Consider the following 26,780-nt stretch of genomic DNA (forward strand, 5'->3'; position numbering starts at 1 on the left):
TAAATAAATAAGTTTATTCACCTGATGATCACAAAAATAAAAACAAATTACTTGATCTATTTCAGTCTTTGTAGACTTTTAGATGTTGACACTTGACATGCAAAAATGCGATTCTTAAAGAGATTTAAAATATGTCTAAGGAAATAAAATGTTACTGCTTAAAATAGAGAAAACCTTTCAAGATATCGGCAAACAAAGGTATTAGAGAATATGTTTTTTTATTTTTTTATTTTTAAGTTTCTCTTATCTTTAATACCCTTTTTACCATTTTTTTTAATAATTTTGGTAACTAAATAGTTTTATTAATCACCAAGTGGATAATTACCCCTTTTACCATTCATAGGGTCAAAATTGAAGATGGATCCTAGACTCATAGTCTTTGAACATTGTATTAATCAAAATTCAAAAGTGCCATTGAGATGTAATGCAACATTTTCTAATGGAGGATATAGCTATCAAATAGGGTAAAATTTTATATGAATCCGGTATTCATATTAACCCATGAATGATGAATGTACCACGTGTCTTTTATAAACACATTTAACATTTAGTCATGATTAATTGAATATATATTTTCACTTTAACCTTTACCCGCTGAAATTAAATTGCTTGATTAGGTAAAATATATTTATCTATCCAATAGACTCTACTCCCTTTAAATGATTTTTGGCCCTTTTTTTTAGTCCATAATATTTAATTTTTTCCAGATATCAAGAAGGAATTAACTTTTTTTTTTTCTAAAATTGTCTTTGGAGTAAAGAGACTAGGAATAATTTGTTATATTTTCAAGGAGCAAATTAAGTTAATATGGTCAATTTCATTGTTAATTAATACAAAAGTCAGATTTCTTAATATGTACAAAAAATGCCAAAAAAATCATTTAAAGTGAATCCGAGAGGGTAGTAATTATTTTAAATATCACAATCGTTAGAAGAAACAAAGAGTAGGTAAAATGCATTATTAGGTGCGAGATAACGTGGATAGGAGGATTTTCCGAGTGTTGAGTCTCAAAAACCCTTTTAAGATTCTCATTAGTCGCAAAGTCGCATTTCGCTTGGCGCCTTCCAAACAAGAAAAACCTTAAAGAGAGCAAAAACTGTAGAATAGCTAATATCGGGAACAAACAGCGCAGTAGAAAAGGACAAAATGCAGCCAACTAACCAACCTGCAAAAAGGAAAGCGGCCTTCCAATTTCCTCACCCTACAGAACGGCATGTAGAGTGTAGACTCTTCAAAGTCATTAATTACCATTTTCATTCCTTAACCTACTCCATTAACGGCTGCTAATCAGTATATCTCAGGCCATGTGATCGTAGAAAGTTCCACGAATTCGTTAATTAATTCACTCGCACACGGCGCCATCACGCGTTTTCGCTCTCCCCCTTCGTCTACTTTATAAATACACCTCTACGGATCCGAATTTCGAAAAATCCTTTACTGTTGACGTAAGTTTGTTTCTGATTCTGCCGAATATTTGCATACGCAGGACAATCCAAACACTGTTCTTTCACAGGTAAATCTTCTTTTTTTCTTCTTCTGTGAATTTTCATTCGAATTCCCTTACTTCGCCTTCTTCTCGTATAGTTTAATTTAATCGAATTGAACGAGCTCAAGCTCTTTGCCTTGTTGATCGTCGTTTCCTAACTGAATTACGTGTAGAAATGTACGAATTTCGCTTTATACCAGTCAAAGTGAATGTCAACGTCGACGACTGGTTATGTTTTGAATTGTAAATGTATGAACAAATTTGACTAGTCGATATGAGGATTCACCAGTGTTTTCTGCACGATACATATTTGTCGAAAATCCTCTTACGGCCTTTGAACAGAGTAATTTTCATCATTTATGTGTTTGTCTGATTTTTTTTTTTTTTTTGGTATTTTGCTTATTTTTTGAGTAATTTATTTGTTAATAATGCCGCTGCAGGTAGAGTTAATGGCGAATTCTGAGTCCGAGCTCAATGACAACATACATAGAGACTTCTATATTCCTACCTACATACTTGCACCGGATGCTCCGAATAAGAGTAGGCATATAGCTTTACCTGATAATGTACCTACATGCCCTGTGCTAGTGTTTATTAATTCTAAAAGCGGAGGTCAACTTGGAGGAGAACTTCTTCGTACATTTCGCCATCTTCTTAACAAGTATCAGGTACTTAAGCTCTTTCCTTTGATCGCATATGCAAAAGAAATAACTGCAAAATATTTTTAGTTTGTCAATTTATGTTTTAGATCAGATAGACGTGTTTGGGACTGAGGTTTAGTTGATTTATTACTTGATTGAAGTCTGGACATCTTTGTTAACATTTCAGGTTTTTGATTTGGGAGAAGAAGCTCCTGATAGTGTTTTACGTAGAATGTACTTGAATATAGAAAAGCTGAAGAGTGGTGGTGATCAATTTGCTGCCAAAACTGAAGAGAGAATGAGAATAATTGTGAGTTAAATTCTTTCAGTTGGTTCATGATTCAACAGGTTTTTCTCGTAACTTCACCAGACGGCCAGATGATTATTTTCCAGCACAAAGTACTGACATTGGATTTTATATTTAGGTTGCAGGTGGAGATGGCACAGCTGGCTGGCTTCTCGGAGTTGTATCGGATCTCAAACTATCTCAGCCTCCACCAATTGCTACAGTGCCTTTGGGAACTGGAAATAACCTTCCATTTGCTTTCGGCTGGGTATGGATCTGTGGCGGAAACTGATGACTCACTAGATATTTGATGGATATATTTTCCTGTAAATTGTAGCAGTTAATATAGTGGTGCAAAAGCTCTCAATTTGCTTGCCTGGTGTCTCACTATGCAATTTGTTTCCTAGTATTGCTTATATTATGTTGAGATTATCTATAAACAACCTGAAATCCTTGCATAAAAAGATTTGCTCATAAACATGTTCATTTAGTTAGTAGCTAGAGCAAAAGTCTTTTATCTTCTAAGAGATATATTAGTGTGCCTTCAGTATTGAGAAAGATACTTTATGTGATATGCAGTTTTGGTGATTGACAGGGAAAGAAGAATCCAGGAACCGACCTTAACTCCGTCATCTCATTTTTGAAGCAAGTAATGAATGCAAAAGAAATGAAGATGGACAGGTAATATTGTTAGTTCATATGCGATATTGTGGCCTGTCTGTGATATTCTCAGTTGAATGTTGATCCCTTGACACTGAGAATATTGATCCCTTGATGATCAAGTATTAATTCTTTGTTCAAACTTCTTGGCAGTGTTACAAGCTGAATGTATCGGCTCTCTTAAAGTGTATATCTTCGTTTTTCACATTATAGACAATGGGAGCTTGTAATGTATAGTTAATTCAAATGCAGACATTAGTGTCACTATATGCTGTTATCTTTTTCTTGAATCAAAAGTAAAGAAATAAAATGTCAACAAATGCGAAAGTGGGCCGGATTAACCTAATCTTTTTTTTTTAATAGCATGTGGGTCTTCCTTAAAGATCTTTCATCTCAAGGAAATTGGAAAATATTTTCAGGTCTCTAGCTAAGTCAAGGAATATAATAGTCTGGTTGGTGAAGTTGTGAAAGCTCTAAGTTATACTTAAAGAGATGTTCAACAGCATAACATGCTCTTAACGTGGAAGCTTCCATTTTTTATTGGATCATAATTTTATCTGCAGTGACGAAAATAGTTCCAAAGCATGCAAATACATTCAATTTTTTTTTTTTGCTTCGCATCCAATATTGGTAAAGGGAAGACATTTTCACAATTACGGTTTCTTGTGATAATTGACCTACTTACTTTAACATGAATATAAATTTTTTGTGTAAATTAGTACAAGGACTTCTTGTTTATTGTACACAATCATAATAACCTCTTCCAAAACTATAGGAAGTTCTAGCTTTTGGAAACTTCTATTATGGTTCTATCCAATCCACTTATTAAGGTATACGTATTTCGATTGCACAGACTTCTTACGATTATAATATAACTTAATAGTATAATTGGTGCATCATGACTGCTTATTCTCAACCAACTGGTGTTAAGAAAATTGCTTTATGCAGTTGGCACATTCTTATGAGGATGAGAGCACCAAAAGGTGGTTCTTGTGATCCTATTGCACCGCTTGAATTGCCTCATTCTTTGCATGCATTTCACCGGGTTTCTCCATCTGATGAACTGAATGTGGTAAGACATCCTTATCTATTAAAAGAAATTTGTCTTCTCTAAGATGAACACACACTTTCATTTAGACTAGCTCCATCTCTTATACCTGCGTAAGTTCCTCGCCACTTGTGTGTGTGTGTGTGTTTTTTTTTTTTTTTGGTGCTATATTCTTTGCTGATAGTATATTAAACCTGATTCTGCTTGTGTAAAGTCCTGCTCCATGATAGATTTAGGTGCCACTTTTAAATGTTTTGTTAATTGAAATTGGTCATTACATCTTATATAGGAGTTAAGTGACATGAAAAGGATTCTAAATAAGTAAAACGTAATAATTTCAAATAATTTATTCATTATGTTTATGATACTCTCGACTTTCAACAATAACATGATTTTAAAGAATATTCTACAGCATGAGTTTACTTGCTTTGGAACAAAAAAAAATTACTATAAAATCACCATAACTGTAAAAAGTTGTTAGGATAGTGTCGCAGAAATAGTGAAACAATCATTTTTGATCACTTTACACATATGTAAAGGTATGAGTTTTTAAATTTGGAAAAACTGATATGGTTGAATAGAGATATCATCATTGTTAATCGTCTGGAGTACATATTCTCTGACTTTTTTTGGACACTTCATTGCATTAAGTTTTTCAAGCATAATCTTCCAAGAGAATAGAATTTGAGAATTTACCATGCTGATCTGAATGCTATTTAAAGGACTAAAACATATGTAAAAGAACCACTATCTTTTACATGTGTCATTTTTGCATTCATTAAATTTATTACTTTACATGGAGTTTCCTTGTGTATTTCTTGTAGTTGGATAATCATATGAAGTCCAGGGTGGGGCATGTTCTGATAAGATTTCTGTTTTGGCGTTCCATTTTCAAATGCATTCACATTGATTAAGAACAAAAAGTGAACATGTGTATATGTCTATCAGTATGCACGCATACATCTCTATCAACATGAATGCGTAATGTCTGGCTTTGGCAAATTACAAATTTCTTAGCTTGATCTGTTTCAAAGTGTTGCCCTGTCGGATGAAGAGGATAACTGCTTTCTCTTTTTAACCTAATAAATACAGGAAGGTTTCCATACATTCCGTGGAGGTTTCTGGAATTACTTCAGCATGGGTAAGTGCATATTCTTTTGATTAGGAATTAAATTCTATATAGCCATTTAACATCTTCACTTTTGTAAGCCCAATACAACAATATCGCATAGAATAAGGTAGGATGTGATAATTAATACCTTTATGAAATGATTGAGCAGCTGTATATCAAATAGAAAACTAATCTAAACACCCACGGCAATGAGTTGAGTAGTTCAAGATTTTTAATAAACCCTCTGAATATTCTTGTATACCTGATGTTTATATCTCTAACCCCCGCCTACACGTGTTATTCGATTCTGGAGTTCACAAGTGAGTATCCTAATACTGAGATGTGATGAATGTACAATCATACAAAATTAGACAACGTTAGACATGATCACATCAACCAGAGGATGGAAACAGCTTATATGGAAGATAAAATGGAAGAATGTTCGGTGAGTTAGTTTAACCATGTCCTACGTACATCGTAGATGCTCTAGTCCATAGATGCAATACTATGGTATTTAAGGCATTAAGGGGGGGGGGAGTGAAAAAATTGCTAAAGAGGATGAGGTGGACCTGAAATTACAGGAAGGAAAGTTGTTTCTAAAGACCTACAATCTTTTGGAATCAAGCAGACTTAAATTAATACATAACACAATGGAAGCAGACATTCATATAGGCCAATTTCAATAGTTGGGATTAAGGCTTAGTTGTTGTTACAATTACATTAGTTCCGAGTAGGTATGAACCTGGGCTTTATAACCTCTAGTTTTAGAAAACTTCTAGTTTGCCTTAACATACGAATTTAGAAGGAAATGAGCTTGTAGAGCAGAGCCAATGCAGGATTCACGTAGCCCAATTCAGAATTGAGGTATAGTTGATACTGATAGATTTATAAACCTTCTACTGAGTTTGGTCTCTCATTTTTCCGTTCTGTAAATCAATTATTAGTTTGACTGTTAGTTCTGAGTTAATTTACCAGATAGGTGTTTTAAATACCCATATTTGCCTCATCTTAATTTTTGTATCAAAGTTGAGTAGAGAAAATTTCATTATAGAGAAAGTGCCACTCCAAATCTTTTCATAGTATAAATACTTTAAAAGAAAACAGAAAGGAGGTCCTTCAAATTACAGCAAACTTGAAAGGTCGGTGAATTAACTCAATAGATGTTTTCCAGAAGCAGTATTAATTTGGCCAGAATTAGTAATTCATCTTCGTGAATGACGATAATAGGATGATTAGGAACATAGAATTCCTATAGACATAAACAAAATGTCTATGGGTATGTGTCTTAACCTACACAGACTATGATCTGAAGTTATTTCTTTGCTTGTGCTATTATTCATCTATTACCACATCTAACACTAATTCTCTGTTAACAGGGATGGATGCACAAGTATCTTATGCATTTCACTCAGAGCGAAAAATGAACCCTGAGAAATTCAAAAACCAACTTGTCAATCAGGTAGGAAAGTGAGTGACAAAATAAAGATGATAAGGCTTCTCTTTGGTTTATTTCTCTGAATCTTTGCATACAAATTATTAATGAAGTAAACGTTTCCTAGTCTTATGCTTATGGACCTTTTGTTTTGTTCTATCTAGAAGAAAAACAAGTTTACTCTCAAATTAATGACGCTCTGACAAAACAGATAGTTGAAGATGTAGGGTTGGTTCTTGTCCGCAGGGGTCAAGATTTTCTGTCCACAATATCTTGTAAGGCTTAATAGGTTCTGTTCTATGTGTATCTATAACACAGAAGGTTAAAAGTGAAATAGCTTCTAGTGTTAACTTTGTACTGGTATCAGCTTGTAGAAATTTGAGTCAATGACACTCCAGTTTTACGGTCTCTGCTGTTGAGGAAGATGAGAATATATGATAGATCAAAGAAAAGAACCATATATTGCATCTTTGTCTTGATTTACGTGCCGGAGACCCTCCTATAAAACCTAGTGTATCCAATCTGCAGAAACCAAGTAATTGACGTGCTACCTTTGTAAATACTATGCAAAACGTGTTATTTCCTCCCTATTTTCTGAGATAAGCGTTTAATGCTTCTTATTATTGAGTTTTAGTTTGTTTATGTACATCTCCCTCGAACTATTCTCGAAGCCTAAAGCACTTCTAATATTGTCCGCTAGGCTAATGTTTCAACAAATACACGAATATGGGCTTGTCCTGAAGTCATGTTGAGTACCTACTCTTGGATGCTAATTGCTAGCAATATGAGTGACTGAAAGAAAAGGATAAGAAACTGATTAAGGTCCATCCTAGCTGGTTTTGTTTTTCCTAATCTTAAATACGTTGACAGAGGGAAGAAGGTGGTATTATGCTTATTAGGATATAGGAACATATGTGAGAAGACTAAGATTATGGTGCTTTTGCCTACTGGTGGTATGCCGCTTTATTTCATCAGTATAGTTTGTCCCCTTAAATTGATTATACCTCTGGAAACTATTCTACAGAATCTCATCTTTTTTTTTGGTCCCTTTTAAATTGATTATAGGTATGTGAATTAATGTCTTAAATCCAGTCATCCGCCTTATCTTAGGTGGTACATGCTTCTAGAGATCCATATTAATAGGTTTCATTGCTTGGTAGTTGGTATCTCTATGGATGCGGCTTCTAAGTCACTAGATTATGCTAAGTATCTCTAAAGAGATAATTGGCATATGATTAGGGAGCATTTGCTTACTTTGAGAGTTTTTTCATAAGCAGGAAAAATAAGAAGGATAATTTAGTGAATTAGTAACCAAAACTATTATGGTTGGGAACTACATTTAGCACTTTGCTTTAATATGGAAGTCTCATGAATATAGTTGTGTTGATGCGTCAAGTATATGGGGCATATCTCGTTTCTTGGAGGTTGATCATTTACAGTTGTGTTTACCTTTTGTTACGTTACTAAGGACATGTTCTACCATTCAACTTCTTTCTCTCGTTCTAATGATACTGATGTACAGTAAAGCAATTTGCAATGACTGGTACTGACGATAAATGAGGGATATCCCAGTGGTAAGGACCCTCGGGAGCAAAGTGAGAAATGCCACTGTTAGGTTCCTGAGAAAACATAACAGTTTATGATTGCCACATCATACCATGTTAAATTTTTTGCTTAGAATTTCATGACCAAATTGGAATTCGTGGTTTCTCTATCCCAAGTCAAATGTAGTGATTTTGCCTCTTTCGTTCTTGATGTAGTGTTCTAGCATCTCTAAAAATTCTGTAGATGATCCAAATTATATGAGATTATCTATTGTTTCAGAGTAGATACAAGATAGTATTTGAAGGGATGCCTAATGCTAATTTTTCTTGCTCCATAGAGTGCATATTTAAAGCTAGGATGTACACAAGGATGGTTTTTTGCCCCTCTCGTTCATCCTTCTTCGAGGTGAGTTTGCAGTGTAGTTTTTATATATAAATCCTTCCAAATATTATGCAAAATAACTGAATTCTTTTTTGTGGAAGCTTCACCTCCTTGAAGGCATGAGGTGAGCAGCACCTAAATATTTTTAAACAGATAAATTAAAATTAGAATAATCATATAGTTTAGACTTCCAAGACTGACATATTCACTTCTAGAATTTGTCCAGATTGTCAAAAGCATGTCTTTATAATCTTCTATTCTTTCAAATCCTTGATCTTATGCGCTAACTTTAAATAGCCATGTCAATTTGCTTGAATCTTCTTGTTGGAAACATGAAAAACAGGAATTTGTGGGTAACTTGATGATTGCTCTTGGTAACTTAGTGAGATATCCCTCTTTTCTGATTTAATTTTCTTTTCTTTTTGGATCATCCTACTGTACTTTCTTCAAAAAATCCACGCTCTTTCTTTTTAACACAGCGACGAGCAGAGTAGCCTATCAACATAATGAATAGCTAACTGTTAGCAATTTCTACACTAAATTTACACAAGTTGATTGTTCCTACATACATGACAATGTCAGAAAACTTCAAGCCTTGCATTATTTCCCTTGCCTGGTAAACAATGACAATAACTTGGGATAGAAAGAAATTAACTAAAAATTGTGCAGCTGTCATTAGTTTCCTCCCAGCATTTTTCCTGTTCATAATTTTTGCCAAGTAACGAGTATAAATTTGACAAAACCTTGAAAAAACTAAGAACTTTTCCTGTCATAAGACGGTTCAAGTTAATTACTTCTGGATTGAATATTTCACTATCATCTCCTATGATGGTACAACTATGAGAATTTACTGATTTCCATTAGCTGCTAATTTTGATTTGCTGCAGGAACATAGCTCAACTGACTAAGGTTAAGATTATGAAAAAGCAGGGCGAATGGCAAGACCTTCAAATCCCTCACAGGTAGTATTTAGTTACTCGTAGTATAGGAACCTTAGATGACGACTTGACAATTTACTTTTCTGCATTATTCTTCAAAATAGAATCTTTTGGCTGTTTTGCTGTAACCTATTTGTGGTTGCATTACTGCTTTTATCATGCTTAATGAAGTTGGTTCCCGACGAACAACCTACCGATGAGTTTATGAGTTGTAACTGTTCTTTTTCTTTGTTGTCCAGTGTCAGGTCAATCGTATGCCTCAATTTGCCTAGCTTTTCCGGTGGACTAAATCCTTGGGGAACACCAAATAACAACAAACGCCGATATGTATGTATTCCAAAAAAAAATTCCTCCAATCTGCCCCTTTTTCTGTTTCCTCGACTGTTTATGGCTTTAGCTTATTTCTTTTCACAGTCGGTATTCTGTTGGGGGATGATGGGGGAGGGAGATGGGTGGGGGTTATCTACCGCCATCCGGTGTTTACACCAAATCGATGTACTTGATCATGGTTAAGTAATGAATGAGGTGAAAATCCATATTAACTAATCATAGTTAGGTGATAAAAGAGTGTGTGGAAGACACATATCATGTTATTACTGGGTTGACATAAACACAGGATGCAGATAAATTTTAGCCATTATATATTTCTTGAATTTTTTTGTGTTCTTTTTTAGCTATATTGACGTGCATATATTTCTTCATTGGACAGAGGGACTTGACTCCTCCATTTGTAGACGATGGCCTTCTTGAGGTTGTCGGATTCAGAGATGCTTGGCACGGATTAGTCCTTCTTGCTCCAAAAGGACATGGGACTCGTCTTGCCCAGGTTAGGAATAAATTATGGTTATTACAAATATTTGCGTGAATATTGTATGTCTACCGATGAGAAGTTGTGATAATACTAGTTATCAAATGTTTTTGGTTTAAGATTATTAAATGAAAATATTTATATAGCAAGACAGGACTAAAAATAATTGAGCTGATAGAGTAATCCAAAAACTTATTATTCACTTATTATTCATCCTAAAAACTAAGACGCTCATATCCTTTATGGTTTCCCTGTATGTAGGCACATAGAATCCGATTTGAGTTTCACAAGGGTGCAGCTGACCATACATTTATGAGGATAGATGGGGAACCCTGGAAGCAACCCCTACCTGAAGATGATGACACCGTTGTGGTAGAAATTTCTCATCTTGGCCAGGTTAAGATGCTTGCTACTCATGATTGCAGAGCCAAAAGCATACACAATCCCTCAAGTCATTTCAATCATGAAGCTGACGATGTTGATAGCGATGATGAAAACTCGGTCGATGAAGGAAGGAGGAAATTTGGGGCAGCAGATACTTTCAAAATTCCAGATGAGGTCGATGTTTCTCGTCTCAGTTAGCTTCATAATTGCTCTTTGTTTTCAGCTAGCTCTACATTCGATTTGCTGTATACGAGACAAGGATGCATTCCTTTTGCTGTATAGGAGACAAAAAGATGCGCCATGTCGGATTTTAAACGACATTCCTATTTTAGAGGTTTTGGTTGAAAATTTCCTGACCAATTGTTTGTGGTGTAAAGGAGCAACTTTAACGCCTGTAGTGTATGATTAAGGAGTCGCTTGGAATGATCCATCTAGCCTTTAAGCCGAACATTATTTGACTTGTAAACTTGCATTCTCTACCAAAAAAGTGACAGATCGGGAATGTCTCGGGCATACTTGCTTCTACTCAATCTAAAGTCAGAGTATGACGACCACATATTATAGTGGCATTTCAGTCTTGGTATAAAGTTTAAGCACTGTACTAATCCCAACCTTGTAAATGACCACAGATTTAGTGGCATTGGGAAATTTCTATATCACTGAAAATGGGACGGTCTCAAAAATGGGAGTATTATTTTTAAGTAGACGTTGTAACATTTCAAGATTTAAGACAATTGTGGATACCTTAAGCAACTAGCAAATTTAACTCCCAATCTAAGATTTTGCGTAACTTAATTAAGAACGTGTCTTTAGAAAAACACAAACGAAACTATAAAATCTGCAATAAAATAACTGACGAAGTTCTCTAAAGTATACGTAAAGGCCCTAATCTCCGAGGATAAGGTGGCAGATATAATTACTATTTTACCTTCACATATTTTCTGCAAGTATAAATACTCACCCTCTTGAAGAGCTATCTCTATATAGTGAATTGTTACAGCAGAGTTCATCTGATTTTATCAGTACTCTGATAATCAACGAACATTAGTGCCAACTAAAACGTATAGATAGTTGTAAAGCACTGTTTACAACTTGAAGCAAAAGCAGAACCAAAGAAAATGAGAAGCACGACTGCTGAGCAAATCTTGATTTTTGTCACTACTCGAGGTTTTATCTACAAATATAATAGAGATAGTTGCAACAATAAAGCTATTCTGTTTAACCAGAAAATAATGAACATTGGGATATACTTCAATTGCTGTAATAACAAAACATTGAACGTGACTTCGATTTTCTAATATAACTTGCCTGAGCTTTGGAGACTGAACTCTATCATACATGGACTGTTTTATTAGGGAAACAAGTCAATGAGGTCCAAGCAGGAGAACGAAATGATCTTTGCCTTACCTCCCAGCATATTGGTAATCTCCCAAGCATTTTGTGACAGCCTCATTGGCCTTCTGAGATTCCCTTTCTCCTCTTTTTTTCTTCTCCCTGGACGACAGATACATTGTATAATTGAGATTAAATGATAACAAAATTCACGAGTCAAGGTCTTGGTCGAATATATTTGCACTGTTCCAAAATGCATGTGAAGAATGTAAAAGATGGAGGAAGGCAAACAAGGGGCCAAAAAGAAGAGGGTTTTTTTTCTGGGAAAGGGTTTGTTAAGAGAACAGACATGGATTTCACGCAGAATATGATGAACAAAACCTCGTTAGAGCTTATCCAAGAAGCATGCATGAGAGAAAGTAGCTTAATAGTTTTTAGAAAACAGTTAGAGAAAGGACACCAATGAGTGTCAAACCAAAAGAGAAACTCTAACCTTTCCACATATTCCTTCAACAGCTCTTTAGCCTGAACCAGCTTGGAGAGCAAATTGCGATAAACATCAAGGTCCCTATCCACACTTTTCTTGTTTATATTCAGTGAAGCACAAAGCTGTCATGCCAATTTCACAAGTCAACAATATATTCACCTCCAAGTCCGTTGCAGTTTCATGAACATAAACATCTAAAGGGGGTTCGACCCTATGTGCAGTTGTGCACATTCAACAAACCTGCTACACTAGTTACTCCTATCATAAGCAAGTCTATTGTTGTTCCATCATTCAAAACAAGTGACTTTTTCTTTTCTTTTTTTTCTTTTGACTCAAGATTTTCTTAAGATTCAATTGTTTTCTTCTTTTGCTTACTAGCACACGTCTTGAAAAATACACTAAAGAGCTTAATATGAAGAGCATAACAAGGAAACTCTAACTAAAGGAGAGCTTTCATATTAGCATTCTTGTCGTACAGCATATTCATGAAGGAAAGAAAAGCAGTTGTGGTATAATCAACAAAGTACAGGGAAATCTCATTTTTGTTATACATTGAGGGTTAACTGAAACCTTCTACTTTCTCGCGCAGGTTAAAAAACAAAATCAGTCTCATGGGAGGAAGCGTAGACTATGGGGGCTATTGAGGAAATTGCTTGCTTTTCATTCAGAGAACCTTGAATTTCATCTTTAATGGAGGATAATGTTGAAGATGAGAATAAAATATTTGAGTTATTCTTTGTTTTCCTTTTCTTTTTCCTTTTTAGTGATGGGCGTAACTGTTTGTGAAGATCATTATCTAACAATCACACATTTGTTGATTCATGAAGTGCAATCAAGAAATGCTAGCATCGGTAGGTGATTTACAGTGACAGAGAGAGATGGTAGAACTCCTGAAGGCCAGACACCCACAACCTCAGTAATAGACTAGCTAAAGACTGATGTTTCTGTTACAATCCCAGGGGTATTATAGACTGGTTAAATCCATTCAACAACTTGCATAGAATTGTCAATAACACAAAGAGTCCCAATTGGTACAATTTTGGCCATTAATCCATGAGCTTTTTCCTTGTTCTATGACGAGTTCCGTCAGTGTCTCTCTTTCTCAAAGATTTCCTGAGAACTCATACCTTGGACTTCAAAATTAACACTTCCCCATAACCATCTTTTAGATAACATAGATTTCAACGCTCTTTCAAGTAAAATTTATACAGTTCCTGATACTAAATGGTAATTTTAGTCCAGACGCTACACAAAGGTATGATTTTTCCTTATATCATAAAATTCACCATGTAAGATTTTAAATACTTTTGTTTAATGCTTCACATTTACTTTTTCTGTGATCCGTAGCTCTCATGGGCGTTCATCTTTTTCAGAAATATAAAATTGTCAAGAAGAAATAGAAACAGAGAAAATGGGCAAGGTAACTGAAAGGATTATAAATGTGAATTCAGCTAACAAAAAGTGTCAAAAGTGAGTGAATTATCTTTCTTAAAAAATCAAAATAAGTCCAGTCCACCGAGTTCCTCCAATATAAATTGCAACTCTGAGATATCGATTGTGATTCAGTGCCTTTCTGTTCAATCTCTTTAAAATCGATTTGGTTCATAACTGAAGTATTCATGTCAAATCACTTGATCCATAACCAACTATATTGAGCAAAACCTCAATCATAAATGATCTACATGCTGAAGGTGAATCTTCTGCTCGTTTAAGAAACTTAACTTTGAATGGGTAAAAAGTGTTTTATGGTAAGCTTTCTTGGCATCAAACAGCGGGAATTGGCTTCAGGCTTTGTGCAAAGACAAAAGAAGAAGATTGCAGCTGAACTTTCACAGAAGGGCGCAAAGAGATGACCAGAGTTTGAAGAATTTAGCAGCAAACAGTCTGGTTGGGAAATGCTGTTGCTAATGTCTGATGATTTAACTGAAGCAAATAGCAATGAAAGAGTACCTCCGCTGATCCTTTTGCTACTAACAGACATTAATATCAGATCAACTAAAACTCATGACAGGGGAAGAAGAGTGTAATCTGCTTCAGATTAAAGCAGAGAAGGAAATTGCACACCAGATGTCAGAAAACTGAGCGAAAATCACTAAATCAGAGGCCTGGACATGTCTAATTCGAGGCAAGGTAGAAGGTGTAGCCAGGACGGGAAATGAGTGGGGAAATGATCCTTCTTTTTCCCAAGACTTCTCTCCAATTCTCTGACTGGTTTCTATTCATTTCCTTTGCTCTGTTTGATACGAGCCAGAATGATAATGTAGGTTTACTAAATCTGGCTCTAATAAAGTATAGAGTCTAGCACACAAACATGAGTGAAAAGACAAGGACAGAAATTGTATCGAGCCCCAGCCCTTGAGAAGCTCTAAGAGAAAAGATGTGTCATCAGTCTTATGACTTGAATCAGGTTTCCCGATATTTAGAGTTCTATCCAAGATGTAATTTGAAAACCTATACTGTGTTTTTGTTTCGGTTATTCTTTCTCTTTTTTCTTTATTTGGTCTTTTCAATTTACCCAGTGTTTAGCTATGCAAATAAAAATTGAAAATCTATATGCTTCTCACCCAGATATGGGCTTACAACTCCTAAGCATGTCTAACCTTCTTTCTGATACTAAATTCCATTGCGCTTGACCATAACTATTTCCAGAGCATTACAGGTTCACAGAAGCCTAAGTGCTTCTAGTGTCTCCAGACGATTTAAGTAATTAAAGTAAACAGATATGAGCAGGAAGAAGTTCTTGTAAAATACAAAATCTAATATGAAGAAAGTTATGATATCTACCTTTTCTAAGATGGTCGGATCAGTTACATTTGCCAACTCAAGTAGGCGAAAGAGACCAACCGCAAACAGTCGACTGTAGCAGAAACTATCCTTGGTTCCAGCTCGCTGTGCAATATCTTTCAGAATGTTTTCAACTTCTCCATCTCTGGATGAGAAGTCAACTAGTGTATTGGCATTTTGAGTACGAGCCCATTCTTCAAATTTTTGTGCATCAGCTCTGTAAACTGACAGGGAAAGTTATAAATCTTTATAAAGGAAAGAATTAAGCTTGCCAAATCTACTCAATGTTAGACAGAAGATTATAACAACTACTACAGTAACAACAACAAACTATGCCTCATCGGCTTTTATGAATAATCAATATCCATTTCGCTAATTGGGCAGATTTCATAAACTACTCAAGACTATTACAAATCAGTGTTATCAAAGGCACGCTTAAGCCCTGAAGCGAGGCTCAAAACATGTTGAGCGCCTAAGTTGCTCCGACACGGCAGTTTAGGCACCGCACCCGTGTCGACACGACACTAGTATGGGTATGAGATCCGTACCAGAGCCGGTCAAACAATTTTGGGTAATTTGAGTAAGACGGACAGAAAAATTCGAGACGAGATACAATTTGATTCCCGAATCAGAACCAAAACTAGGGTAAATTTGAAGAAAATAGCATACTTATCTAGGAAACCAATCCTTTACTTATCTACAACTTGAGAATAAAAAAGAAATCCCCACTTTACAAGCTATATAAGTATTCCACAAAAATTTCTCATAATTTAGAGATATTTTTATATTTTTGAATTATTATTAGCCGGATCTCCGCACCCGTATCCGTACTAGGATCTATATCCGTGAATCTTAGAATTTATATCTCAAAGGATCCGATCTCAAGATCCGCACCCGTGCTGGACACCCGCACCCGTGTCCAAGAAACTTAGTTGAGCGCTTCGTCTCGCTTAATGGGCGCTTCAGTGTTGTCATCAAGGCTCTAAGACATACTTTTCCTTGCTAACGAGCATTATCCAGAAGAGGTGACACTAAACAATTGATGTTTCACTTTATTGTAAACTTTCTTCAATTTCTTTGTCTATATATTTGGTATTCATGTTTATAGATATTAGTCTTGGACTACACATACATATTTGCAGTTTTTCTCCATTTGCATCTTTCTTCATTAAAGCCCATGCTTTATTTGTATTTTGCGCTTAAAGCCCCAACAGACCTTAGAGTTTCTTTGCGCTTGTCGCCTTTGACAACAATGTTCCAAATGTAATTAAGAAAAAATAAGAACATCCGCAAGAAGTTATTACCTTCTTACATGGATGATCATAATAATTAAAAGGCAATGCATAGAAAAAATCTAAAAGACAAATGAAAATCTTCCCATATTATTAAGTTTCAAGTTAATGAGCAATGGTTTCCGCATTTTCTTGGTTGGTTAGTTTTAGCATAATTTAGCCCCCTCAAATGACCATCAGCCTTTCACCAAAGAACCTTAAAGCTCGAGCATTTGTTATAAAATCAGATCCATTAGAATGGAAGTTTAATGCCTTAACATCAGATCATTAAAGATTGTGGTCCTTGGACTTTTTCTGCTCCGAGCATTATTATTGCTGTTGTTGCCTGTTCAAGGCGTTAGAGACATAATGTGCTTCAATTCAAAAGGCATATGGTTTAATTTATAACATCCAACCTCTTAGGATAAAACATCTTCACCACTCAAAAGGCAAAGATGTGCATTCAGATTAGATAAGGCTTCTTCAATGAAATAAGGGATGCTTTTTTCTAGGTCATGGCCCTAACCTGTCTTGGAGCACATGGAGCAAACTGTAGAACAATATTGAATTCTCTTAACAAAAATAAAGGTAAGAACAGAAACTTTTGGCCACCCCGAGGAAGATGAGGGGCTCTCCCTATGGAATTCTATTTTCTAGTACATAAAGACATACTTATGCTTCAACTCTTTTCTAAAAATTCTTGCAATCTGGGTGAATCATGAATATTAGGTTGAGATGTATTTGCACCATATTTGGGTTTTGCTAAGCATGTATAAAGCTTAGTTTTGAAATGTGTTCTGTAACTTGAGTTTTTCTAGAGAAGCATGAGTTACCTTAGCCAGGTCAAGATGGTTCACATGGTAGGTAGAGCCTACTGGATGCCAGTCATGGTCCCTAAATTGGATCATGACACTTTACAAGTGGAGAAATGTATAATTTGAATTGATCAATCTCATGCAAAATTCCAATGTAATGTCTGGATTAAAAGTTATATGATAGAAATATCCACTTCAGAATACGACTGCTTTATTCTATTCATTTATGGATTCCTCTTCGTAAGCCAAGGAAGATGTTGGTAGATTGAGGATAACAGTAGTTATATCTTAGTAAGTGAGAGTTGATCAAGAGTTCTGCAGCTAATTCTCTGTTCTGAACAGTGCTTTCACTCATTGGGAAACCAAACACCTGCATTTCTCCAATTCCATAATACAGCTAAGCCTATTCATCTTGGGTTTTGGTTCCACTCTCCAAGAAACTCTTAATGGTAATTAAATATATACTTTATCTACGAGTACCTTACTGAAAGGAAGATATATCTTCAATGCTATCACATATAAATGATTATTTGTGTGCCTTTAAACAGAAAAGTGAGAGAAAGCAACTGAAATTGGCAAGAGATGGATTAAACATGCCTGTATTGCACAGGATCCTCATTGAGCGCCTCTATATATGCTTTGAAGATGGCATCACGATCCTCTTCACTTGGGTAGCCTTCCATAAGTTGATCATATACAGTGACGAAACCAAGCGCAAACACGGGATCATATCGGTAGGATTTCTTGTACTTTATCAAATGTTGTTGCACAATTAGCTCTTGTAACACTGTGTTGTAGACAGTTGGAATTGGACGCTTATAAGCCTTCAAGAAATTCATTTTAGTCTCGGCCACAGTTGGCAAATCTGGAAACAATACAATATAATGCGCTGCATTATTGCCTCATAAAATAAACATTTGCACCGCACTAAAATAAAACAGAATAAGTAAACAGAAAGAAAATAGACAAGATACAGAAAATACAAATAGTTGCAAGAACGCAGAAAGATAAATTAAACCAGAGAAGGCTTCATTTCCTCTGTTACTTCAATACAACAACAATAACAACTATGCCTCAGTCCCAAACAAGTTGGGGTCCGCTATATGACTCTCCTCACTGATCACTTATTCTGTTAGTTCAATTCCATGTTTTTTTCCTTTGATAAGTTAATTCAATCTTCATTAGGAAGAAACAGCTCTGATTCATTTAATACGATGCTATTAGAATGAACAGGAATCCTATATGTTCACTTGACTTATATATTATATTTGACAGTTTTTTTCAGAAAAAGCTAAGGTCATTTTGTTGTCACTGCATTGGCAAGCTGGTACTTCATTAGAAAGGTATATTGATACTAAAAACATCTCCTTAACTATTTAGGAAGCTAACAAAATGTAATGATAGTATTGATAATTGAAAACAAATATTAAATTAATGGTTAATAAGTTACTTTGATCTAGAAAAGGTCACACCAAAAGTTTCTATTAGGAATTAGTTTAATGAAATTGAATTCGTGAAAATCTAAAAGTTGTATAGAAATGGAATAGTGTAAAACATTTTGTAATATCTAGTGTCATATAAAATACTCGTACACTATAGTGAATTTATAACAGTAAAATATTCTCAACACTTGAAATGACATATAAGTATTTCGCTATATCTAAATCCAAGCTCAACTGCTGTGCAGTTCATTTTAAGCACTGAAAGACAGACACTAGAAATAAATTAGCCGAGCAACTATAATATACACCTGCACAAAATTATGCAATTAGCTATGCACACTTGCTGAGTAACTAAACTAAAACAGGGGAAAAAAATAGATGATAAAAAGCTACTGTATAATTTATTTATTTATTTTCGATTTCCAATCCAATTGGAAGCAATGTATCTTGACATAAAAGAGAACTTGCCTGTGGACATGCAATGAACGACAAAGCGAGAGGTGGAAGAATTCGAACTGAAACTGGAATTTGAAGATCGAACATTGAAACAGTCAAAGGAGAGGTTGGAACGGAACCTAAATGTATCAACAGAACGGGACGGAGAAACGGAGGATTTCCTTTCGGCGGATTGAGCAATCGCCGAGAACGATACCGAAGTAACTGCCGCCATTTCTACAGAAAATAGTGAAGAAGAAGAAAAGAAGAGGAGAATCCAAACAGTGAGTTGCTTTAGAGAATGGAGTTGTTTTCCATTTGTATTTTTCTGTGGAAAATGGAGAACGGAAAAATGGAGGGTGAGGCTTGGATTTCAGGGCTTATCCAATGTTTTAAGGATATTTCTTTTTCATTTTTAATATTTAGGAGGTAAACAAATAAGATCGCAACACGTAGATCGTATTGATGCTGACCTCTCATTTCAGATTTTTCCTTTTTTTCCTTAGTTTTGAACTTACTACGTATTGCTTTTCTTCAGTAACTACTGATCGGATCCATTTGCTGACTATTCTTTGTGGTTGAGAACGATTTTAAGCTATGACAGTTGAGCAAGGTAAGTAAACACGTTTTCGCAGGGACCAGTTAAATTACCGTCAATTGATTTTGTAATTCTTTACAAACTTATCTCCTATCTTTTTTTTACAATTTATTTTACACATAAGAAATCCAAAATTATTATTTTCTTAAATTATAAAGTGTCAACACCATTTTTGGCCAGGATAAATTTTTCTCTAACATGTTTTGAAGTAGAAACGAGACCAAGTAGGATTAATTGATTTTAAGGACACTGTTTAAAAAATATTCAATTTTCATAAATTATTCTTATAAGGTTTATGAAGGAATTTTTATCACCTATAGCAAAAGTTAACACCTTATTTATTTTAAATAAATACCATTTAAAAAAATTATATTCTATAGATACCTTTTAAGGTTTATAGCAAAATATTTAATTTTGGTTACCTCCTAGCCCTAAGCCACTAAATACGTTATTCGATCAGTTACACTATTTTCTTTCTCTCTCTACTTTGATACATCTCATTCTCTTCCTCATTCCCTAAAAACACGATGCTTCATCTCAAAAATTCCTCTCACCCTCACTATTTTCTTTTCATTCCGATCAATTCTTGCACCGAATTGAATATCACTAAACTCATGGCTTAATTCCCTATACTTCTAATTGCTCAATGCTTTCAAAGTTGAAGTATAAATAACTCTCTGCTTATCCCTAAATGCCATGTGATAGTGTACTCGGCGACAGCTATTTTCCCGGCTGAGGTATGTGCCGATACAAGAACTGGTTCTTTACGTTCTAAGCATGCGATGGATACTTCCTGAAATGGGTCGAGCTTGAAGGGGTAGGTTTTTGCCATTTCGCCGTTATAGGAAGGGTTTGAGAGGGTTCCGTGGATTGTTTCGTCGTTAGTTGAAGTGTATTGCTACGGCGGATTCGCAAGAAATTAGGGTTTGTTCTTGAACAAAGACGACAAAGTTTGGGGCTGAGCAACTTGATTTTCTGTTAATATATTTCAATGTCTTTTCATATATTTCATTGTATTCATTGTCTTTTTTTCATTGTAATTCAATGTATCTCGTTGTATTCCATGCGTTTCATTGTATTCATTGTCTTTTTTTTCATGGTATTTCAATGTATCCTACTGTATTCTATGTATTTTATTGTATTCATTGTCTCGCTATATGCCATGAATGTATTCATATATTTTTTTTAATTAATATATATGTATTCAGATCTATTATATAATTTCTCTGAAGATTGCTATGTGTTTTGGGGTATTTTTCGGTTGAGAATCATTTTTATAACTGAAAATACAATTTTTGTGTGTTATAATTGAGTTTGTTGAGTTATATTAGGAGTCTACTATGTTAATTGATTCACTTTCCATTTTAAAAATAGTGTAATCCCCTATTTCACACCGTGAATACAATCGAATACAGTCAAATACAATAATCTGTCCAGCTGTAATCTCATGTTTCACTCCGAATCCCATGCTTCACTCCATGAATACAGTCGAATACACTCAAATACAACAACTGATTAGCTGGACTTCCCTGATTCACGCCTATTTTTGCTACTATATTCATGAATACAATAGCTTAAATACATAAAATACATAACCACAGAAAAGGTATCTATAATGCGTAATATAGCAAATGGTATCTATAGATGTCTAATTACTACTAAAAGATAGTGCTTTATGAAAATTTCCCTTAATTGAATACAAATTGCTAGAGCCTCCTAGCCTGAATGGCCAAGCTTCTTTTTTTGGCCAAAAATATTTATTTTTTAGTCAAAAGTACTTTTTTTGCCAAAATTAAGGTGTTTGGCCAAGCTTTTTGAAGGAAAAAAAAGTGATTTTGAATAGAAGCAAAAGCAGTTTTGGAGAAACTGAAAAAAGTAGTTTCTCTCCAAAAGCACTTCTTTGAAAAGTACTTTTGAGAAAAATACACATAAAAGTTGTATACGATTAAAACCGAGGCTAATGAGCACCCCGATTTCTCAATGAGTCAAACGAAACAAGGATCTAACTACATGTAATTGAAATCGAAGCTGGGAACTTCTCGTATTAAGGCCTGAACAGAGTGTGCACCACCGGGCTTGATAAGGCAACGTTTCCCCGATCTAGGAACGAGCTCCTAGACCTCAAAAAGAACTACGAACGGTTGCACATGACTGACAGGGGGCTGTGATATCCACACCTGACCGAATTTCACGGCGCAAATCTCGCCCGATGTCGGTAGTGTATCGGTAATTGTTATACAAGGAGGATTTTTACCTTTTTTGTACTAGAGGTAAAATTCCCCTACTATATGGAAGGGATGTGTACTATTCAATAGATACACTGTAACACGCATATCAAGGCAATACAAACTTATTTCTCTACTTTCTAGTTATTGAAAAGTTCTTACTTTAATTATGGTTCTTCATACGCATTTGGCTCTGAATCGAGTGTCCGGTCGAAGGTAGAACTATTACTAAGCATAAATCCGAACTTGGACTCAATGTCCTACTAGTTTGGTTATCCACAGTACCTTTAATTCATTTATCTAACATTTTTGGTAATTTGTATTGAACCAATCCACATATCTTTAAAACCACATATAATTCAATTGTTACCCATTTTTAAGGGTAAACAGTTTGGCGCTCATCATGAGGCTAAAAATAATAGCAGTGATTTGATACAAATTTCCATAACACACTCTACGCTTGTTCTTTAAAGTTTTAATTTTAGGTCAGCTTCGAAATGTCAAACTCTCAGTCTGCTCACTTGAATGTTGAGGCTAAGTCTGGACATCATGGAAAAAACAACAACCTGCAATGAGGTACCCCCTATTGATCCCAACGGAGTCCTATCTACTGATCCAATCGACGCCAATTCACAGGTTGCTATTGACATCCACCTGCCAACTGACCCGAGAATAGTATTCGTGGAGGCCCACGAGCAACGGTTCAAGAAACACCCGAATGCGGAGGTGATGGGATAAGAGTGTGACTAATCTTCGAAATGTTGTAGGCTCAACAAGTGGCGATAGCGCAGCTACAGAATCAAGGCCACACTTCTGGTAGGGTCGAGCCCGAACGATCCCGGGAGAGTACCCGAAGAAATAAGCAAAACACCGAGAGGCCGGACAAAGCTGAGCCCTAGACCAACCCCGAAATAATGAAAATTCTTGAGGAATTGACAAAACGGGTGGCATCAGGGGAGAAGAAAAATGAGGCTAACGACAAAAAGGTGGAGAACTATAACTCCAGGGTCGATCAAATTCGGGGAGCCCCCCGATATTAAAGGGACCAGATTCCAAAAAGTTTATCCAAAAGTCTTTCCCTTCGAGCACTGCACCAAAATCGATACTAAAGAGATTTCATATGCCCGACATTCAAAAATACAATGGAACCACTAATCCCAACAAGCATGTGACCTCCTACATATACGTTATCAAGGGAAACGACTTGGAAGATGATGAAATCGAGTCGGTTTTGTTAAAGAAGCCGGAGAAACTCTATCAAAAGTAACAATGATATGGTATCGCAACTTACCCCCCCCCGAATTCTATTGATTCGTTTGCTATTCTTGTAGATGTTTTTATGAAGGTTCATGCTGGGGCCACCAAGGTCGAGACCGCAAAATCGGACCTTTGTAAAGTTAAACAAAGAGATAACGAAATGCTCAGGTAATTTATCGAGGTTTCAGATGAAATGAATGGATCTACCTCGGGTGCTAATGATTGGGCCATTCAAGCATTCACTCAAGGACTTAACACTCAAAGCTCCTTGACTTCACAGCAGCTAAAACAAAATTTAGAAGATTATCCGGCGGTAACTTGGGCCGACATCTACAATAGATACCACTCAAAAATTAGAGTCAAAGATGACCAACTTGGAGCTCCCTCTGGGTCCATTTATCCCATTAGAAACCGATGATAGGCCTAAAAGAGTCGTCGATCATGAATCAAGGCCGGTCCGAGATCGGTACCAACCATACAGTGCAGATTGAAGGGGAAATAGGTTCGGGCTTAACTCTACAAGGAACGAAAAGAGGAGCGATCGAGGTCCCAATAGCTAAGGCTTGATGAGCAAAAATGGTTTCGACAGGACGCTCGGAGGAAGGACGACTCCAAGATTGTTAGAGTATAACTTCAACATTGATGTAGCCAGCATCGTATCAGCCATCAGGCGCATCAAGAAGACCAAGTGGCTTCAACTATTACAATCTGACCCTACCTAGAGAGATCCTAACCTGTGTAAGTATCATGGCACTCACGACCATAGGAGCGCAGATTGCTGATAATTGAGAGAAGAAGTTGCCCAATTGTTTAATAACGGGCATCTCCGGAATATTTTGAGTGATCGAGCCAAAAACCATTTTAGGAACAGGGACTCTAACAAAAAGACCAAACAAGAAGAACCTCAGCACGTCATCAACATGATCATTGGAGGAATCGATTTCCCCTAGGAACCGATGATAAAGTGCACTAAAGTACCCATCATAAGGGATAAATGAACCCGAGATTATATCACGGAGGGAACCATTTCGTTCAATGATTAGGATGTCGAAGGAATCGTACAACCTCATAATAATGCACTGGTAATATATGTACTTATCAATAAATCTTGAGTTAAGCGTGTGTTTATTGATCTAGGTAGCTCGGACAACATCATCATATCGAGGGTCATAGAGCAGTTGGGTTTACAAGACCAAACAGTACCAGCAGTCGGGGTGTTGAACGGATTTAACATGGCATGTGAAACCACTATGGGGAAATAAACCTACTAGTAAACACTGCTGGGACCATCTAGGAAACAAAGTTTTATGTAATCAAAGGGGATATGAGATATAATGCTCTGTTCGGAAGACCGTGGGTTCACAATATAAGGGCAATACCTTCGACCTTACACCAGGTGTTAAAGTTCCTTACCGCGGGAGAAATCAAGACGGTGTATGGGGAACAACCAGCTGCAAAGAAGATGTTCACAATCGATGAAGTACTCCCGGTCCCGCCATCTCGACATTAAGGAACACAGAGCCGACCAAAAAAACTGAAGTCAAACCATCGATGCCGATCCCACTCGGATTGGATGAACAAGGAGCTGACGAGGAGGACGATTACAAAAGTTCAAGATCATTCATAACGCCTAATGATACCGACTCCACCAAATCAACGATCGAGGTGCTAGAGCAAGTCGTATTGATCGAACACCTTCTGGATTGAAAGGTATACCTGGGCATGAGGTTAACCCCCGAGCTCAGGAAAGAACTCATTAATTTTCTTAAAGCTAACATAGCTTGTTTCGCTTGTCCCCGTCTTGACATGAGAGGGATCCTGCTGGAGATAACCACTCACAAGCTGAGTTTGGACCCAAAGTTCCACCTAGTTAAACAGAAGAGGAGATCTCAGTCCGAGGTCAAGCATACTTTAATCAAGGACAAGGTATCTAAACACCTTAAAATAGTTCCATTCGAGAAGTTAAGTACCCGAACTGGTTAGCTAATATAGTGGTAGTACCTAAAAAGGGAAATAAACTAAGAATGTGTGTAGATTACAAGAACTTGAACAAGGCATGCCCTAAGAATTCTTTTCCTTTGCCTAACATCTATCGAATGATCGATGCGATGGCCGAGCACGAGATACTCAATTTTCTCGATGCCTATTCCGAGTACAACCATATTCGAATGGACCTAGGCGACCAAGAAAAGACTTCCTTTATAACTAAATTCGGCACCTACTGTTGCAATGTAATGCCATTAGGATTAAAGAACGCCGGTGTTACCTACCAATGCCTAGTAAACCGGATGTTCGAAGAATAGATAGGAAAATCAATGGAAGTTTATATTGACGACATGTTTGTTAAGTCATTGAGAGCAGATGGCCATTTGAAACATTTGAAGAAAACTTTCGACATACTGAAGAAATACAATATGAAGCTGAACTCGGAGAAGTGCGCATTCGGGGTCATAGCGGGAAAAGTCCTCGTGTTCATGGCATCCAATTGGGGGATCGAGATTAATCCTAACAAAATCAAAGCCATATAAGACATCACCATGCTAGACAACGTCAAAGCAGTTTAGAGGTTGATTGTTGAAGAAGTATAGCCGCCCTGGGCCGGTTCATATCGAGGTCCTCATACAAAATCCATCGGTTCTTCTCACTGTTGAAGAAGAAGAAGAATAACTTTTCATGGACCCTAGAGTGCCAACAAGCTTTGGAAGAACTCAAACAATACCTTTTGAGTCCACACCTACTCCACACTCCGAAGGTGGATAAGCAACTATACCTTTACTTGGCGGTATTTGAGGTGGCGATAAGTGGAGTCTTAGTCTGGGAAGAGGAAGATATGCATTTTTCTATTTACTATGTCAGTAGAACTCTAGGCGAGGCCGAAACAAGGTATCCTCACCTGAAAAAATTAGTGCTCGCTTTGCTAACCACCTCTAGAAAGTTAAAATCATACTTTAAATGCCACCCCATATATGTCGTAACCTCTTACCCACTGAGGAATATCATGCACAAACCTGAGATCTCGGGCCGGTTGTCTAAATGGGTCGTTAATATTAGCGGGTACAATATCGAGTATCGACCCTGAACCGCCATCAAATCACAAATTTTGATAGACTTCATGGTCGACTTTACGCCATCCTTGATACTCGAAGTCAAAAGGGAATTACTGTCAACCTAGGGGACTACCTCGGGAGTTTGGACGCTCTTTACGGATGGTGCTTCGAATGCAAAGGGGTCCAGACTCGGCATCATGTTGAAGCCACCTGCAAGCAACATAGTTAGGCAGTCTATTAGAACTGTGAAATTTACTAACAATGAGGCCAAAATTGTAGGTATTGAATTGGCTAAAAGCATTGGGGCCGAGGTGATTGAAGCTAAATGCGATTCCCTCCTCGTGGTAAATCAGGCAATGGGATGTTC

At 36.3% G+C, this 26,780-nt stretch overlaps 2 protein-coding genes across 2 annotated transcripts; one reads left to right on the forward strand and one right to left on the reverse strand.

Annotated features, from left to right (window-relative positions):
* Positions 1-1,387: 1,387 nt before the first annotated feature.
* Positions 1,388-11,289, forward strand: LOC104224756 (diacylglycerol kinase 5). The gene is made up of 13 exons (XM_009776455.2): positions 1,388-1,513; positions 1,927-2,154; positions 2,315-2,437; positions 2,553-2,681; positions 3,009-3,094; positions 4,022-4,145; positions 5,214-5,262; positions 6,609-6,691; positions 8,547-8,614; positions 9,478-9,552; positions 9,768-9,855; positions 10,238-10,354; positions 10,598-11,289. Exons 2-13 carry the CDS (start codon positions 1,936-1,938, stop codon positions 10,916-10,918), a joined length of 1,482 nt encoding a protein of 493 aa, XP_009774757.1. The 5' UTR covers positions 1,388-1,513; positions 1,927-1,935; the 3' UTR covers positions 10,919-11,289.
* A 563-nt stretch (positions 11,290-11,852) lies between these two features.
* LOC104224757 (protein THYLAKOID FORMATION1, chloroplastic) lies at positions 11,853-19,697 on the reverse strand. The gene is made up of 5 exons (XM_009776457.2): positions 19,320-19,697; positions 18,007-18,274; positions 15,324-15,540; positions 12,546-12,661; positions 11,853-12,214 (listed from the first exon to the last, which is right to left on the reverse strand). Exons 1-5 carry the CDS (start codon positions 19,519-19,521, stop codon positions 12,124-12,126), a joined length of 894 nt encoding a protein of 297 aa, XP_009774759.1. The 5' UTR covers positions 19,522-19,697; the 3' UTR covers positions 11,853-12,123.
* Between the last annotated feature and the right edge of the window lie 7,083 nt (positions 19,698-26,780).

Source organism: Nicotiana sylvestris, chromosome 7 (assembly GCF_000393655.2).
Source record: "Nicotiana sylvestris chromosome 7, ASM39365v2, whole genome shotgun sequence".
NCBI lineage: Eukaryota > Viridiplantae > Streptophyta > Magnoliopsida > Solanales > Solanaceae > Nicotiana > Nicotiana sylvestris.

What these genes read in the sequence shown, in the direction of transcription:
- LOC104224757 (XM_009776457.2), bottom strand. Translation starts at nt 19,521, where the DNA reads ATGGCGGCAGTTACTTCGGTATCGTTCTCGGCGATTGCTCAATCCGCC. An exon ending in GAGGATCCTGTGCAATACAG is followed by an intron (nt 15,541 to 18,006) that starts GCATGTTTAATC and finishes GTCAGTTTACAG; the next exon opens with AGCTGATGCACAAAAATTTG. An exon ending in TTGAAGGAATATGTGGAAAG is followed by an intron (nt 12,215 to 12,545) that starts GTTAGAGTTTCT and finishes TCTGTCGTCCAG; the next exon opens with GGAGAAGAAAAAAAGAGGAG.
- LOC104224756 (XM_009776455.2), top strand. Translation starts at nt 1,936, where the DNA reads ATGGCGAATTCTGAGTCCGAGCTCAATGACAACATACATAGAGACTTC. An exon ending in ATCTTCTTAACAAGTATCAG is followed by an intron (nt 2,155 to 2,314) that starts GTACTTAAGCTC and finishes TTAACATTTCAG; the next exon opens with GTTTTTGATTTGGGAGAAGA. An exon ending in TTCCATTTGCTTTCGGCTGG is followed by an intron (nt 2,682 to 3,008) that starts GTATGGATCTGT and finishes GGTGATTGACAG; the next exon opens with GGAAAGAAGAATCCAGGAAC.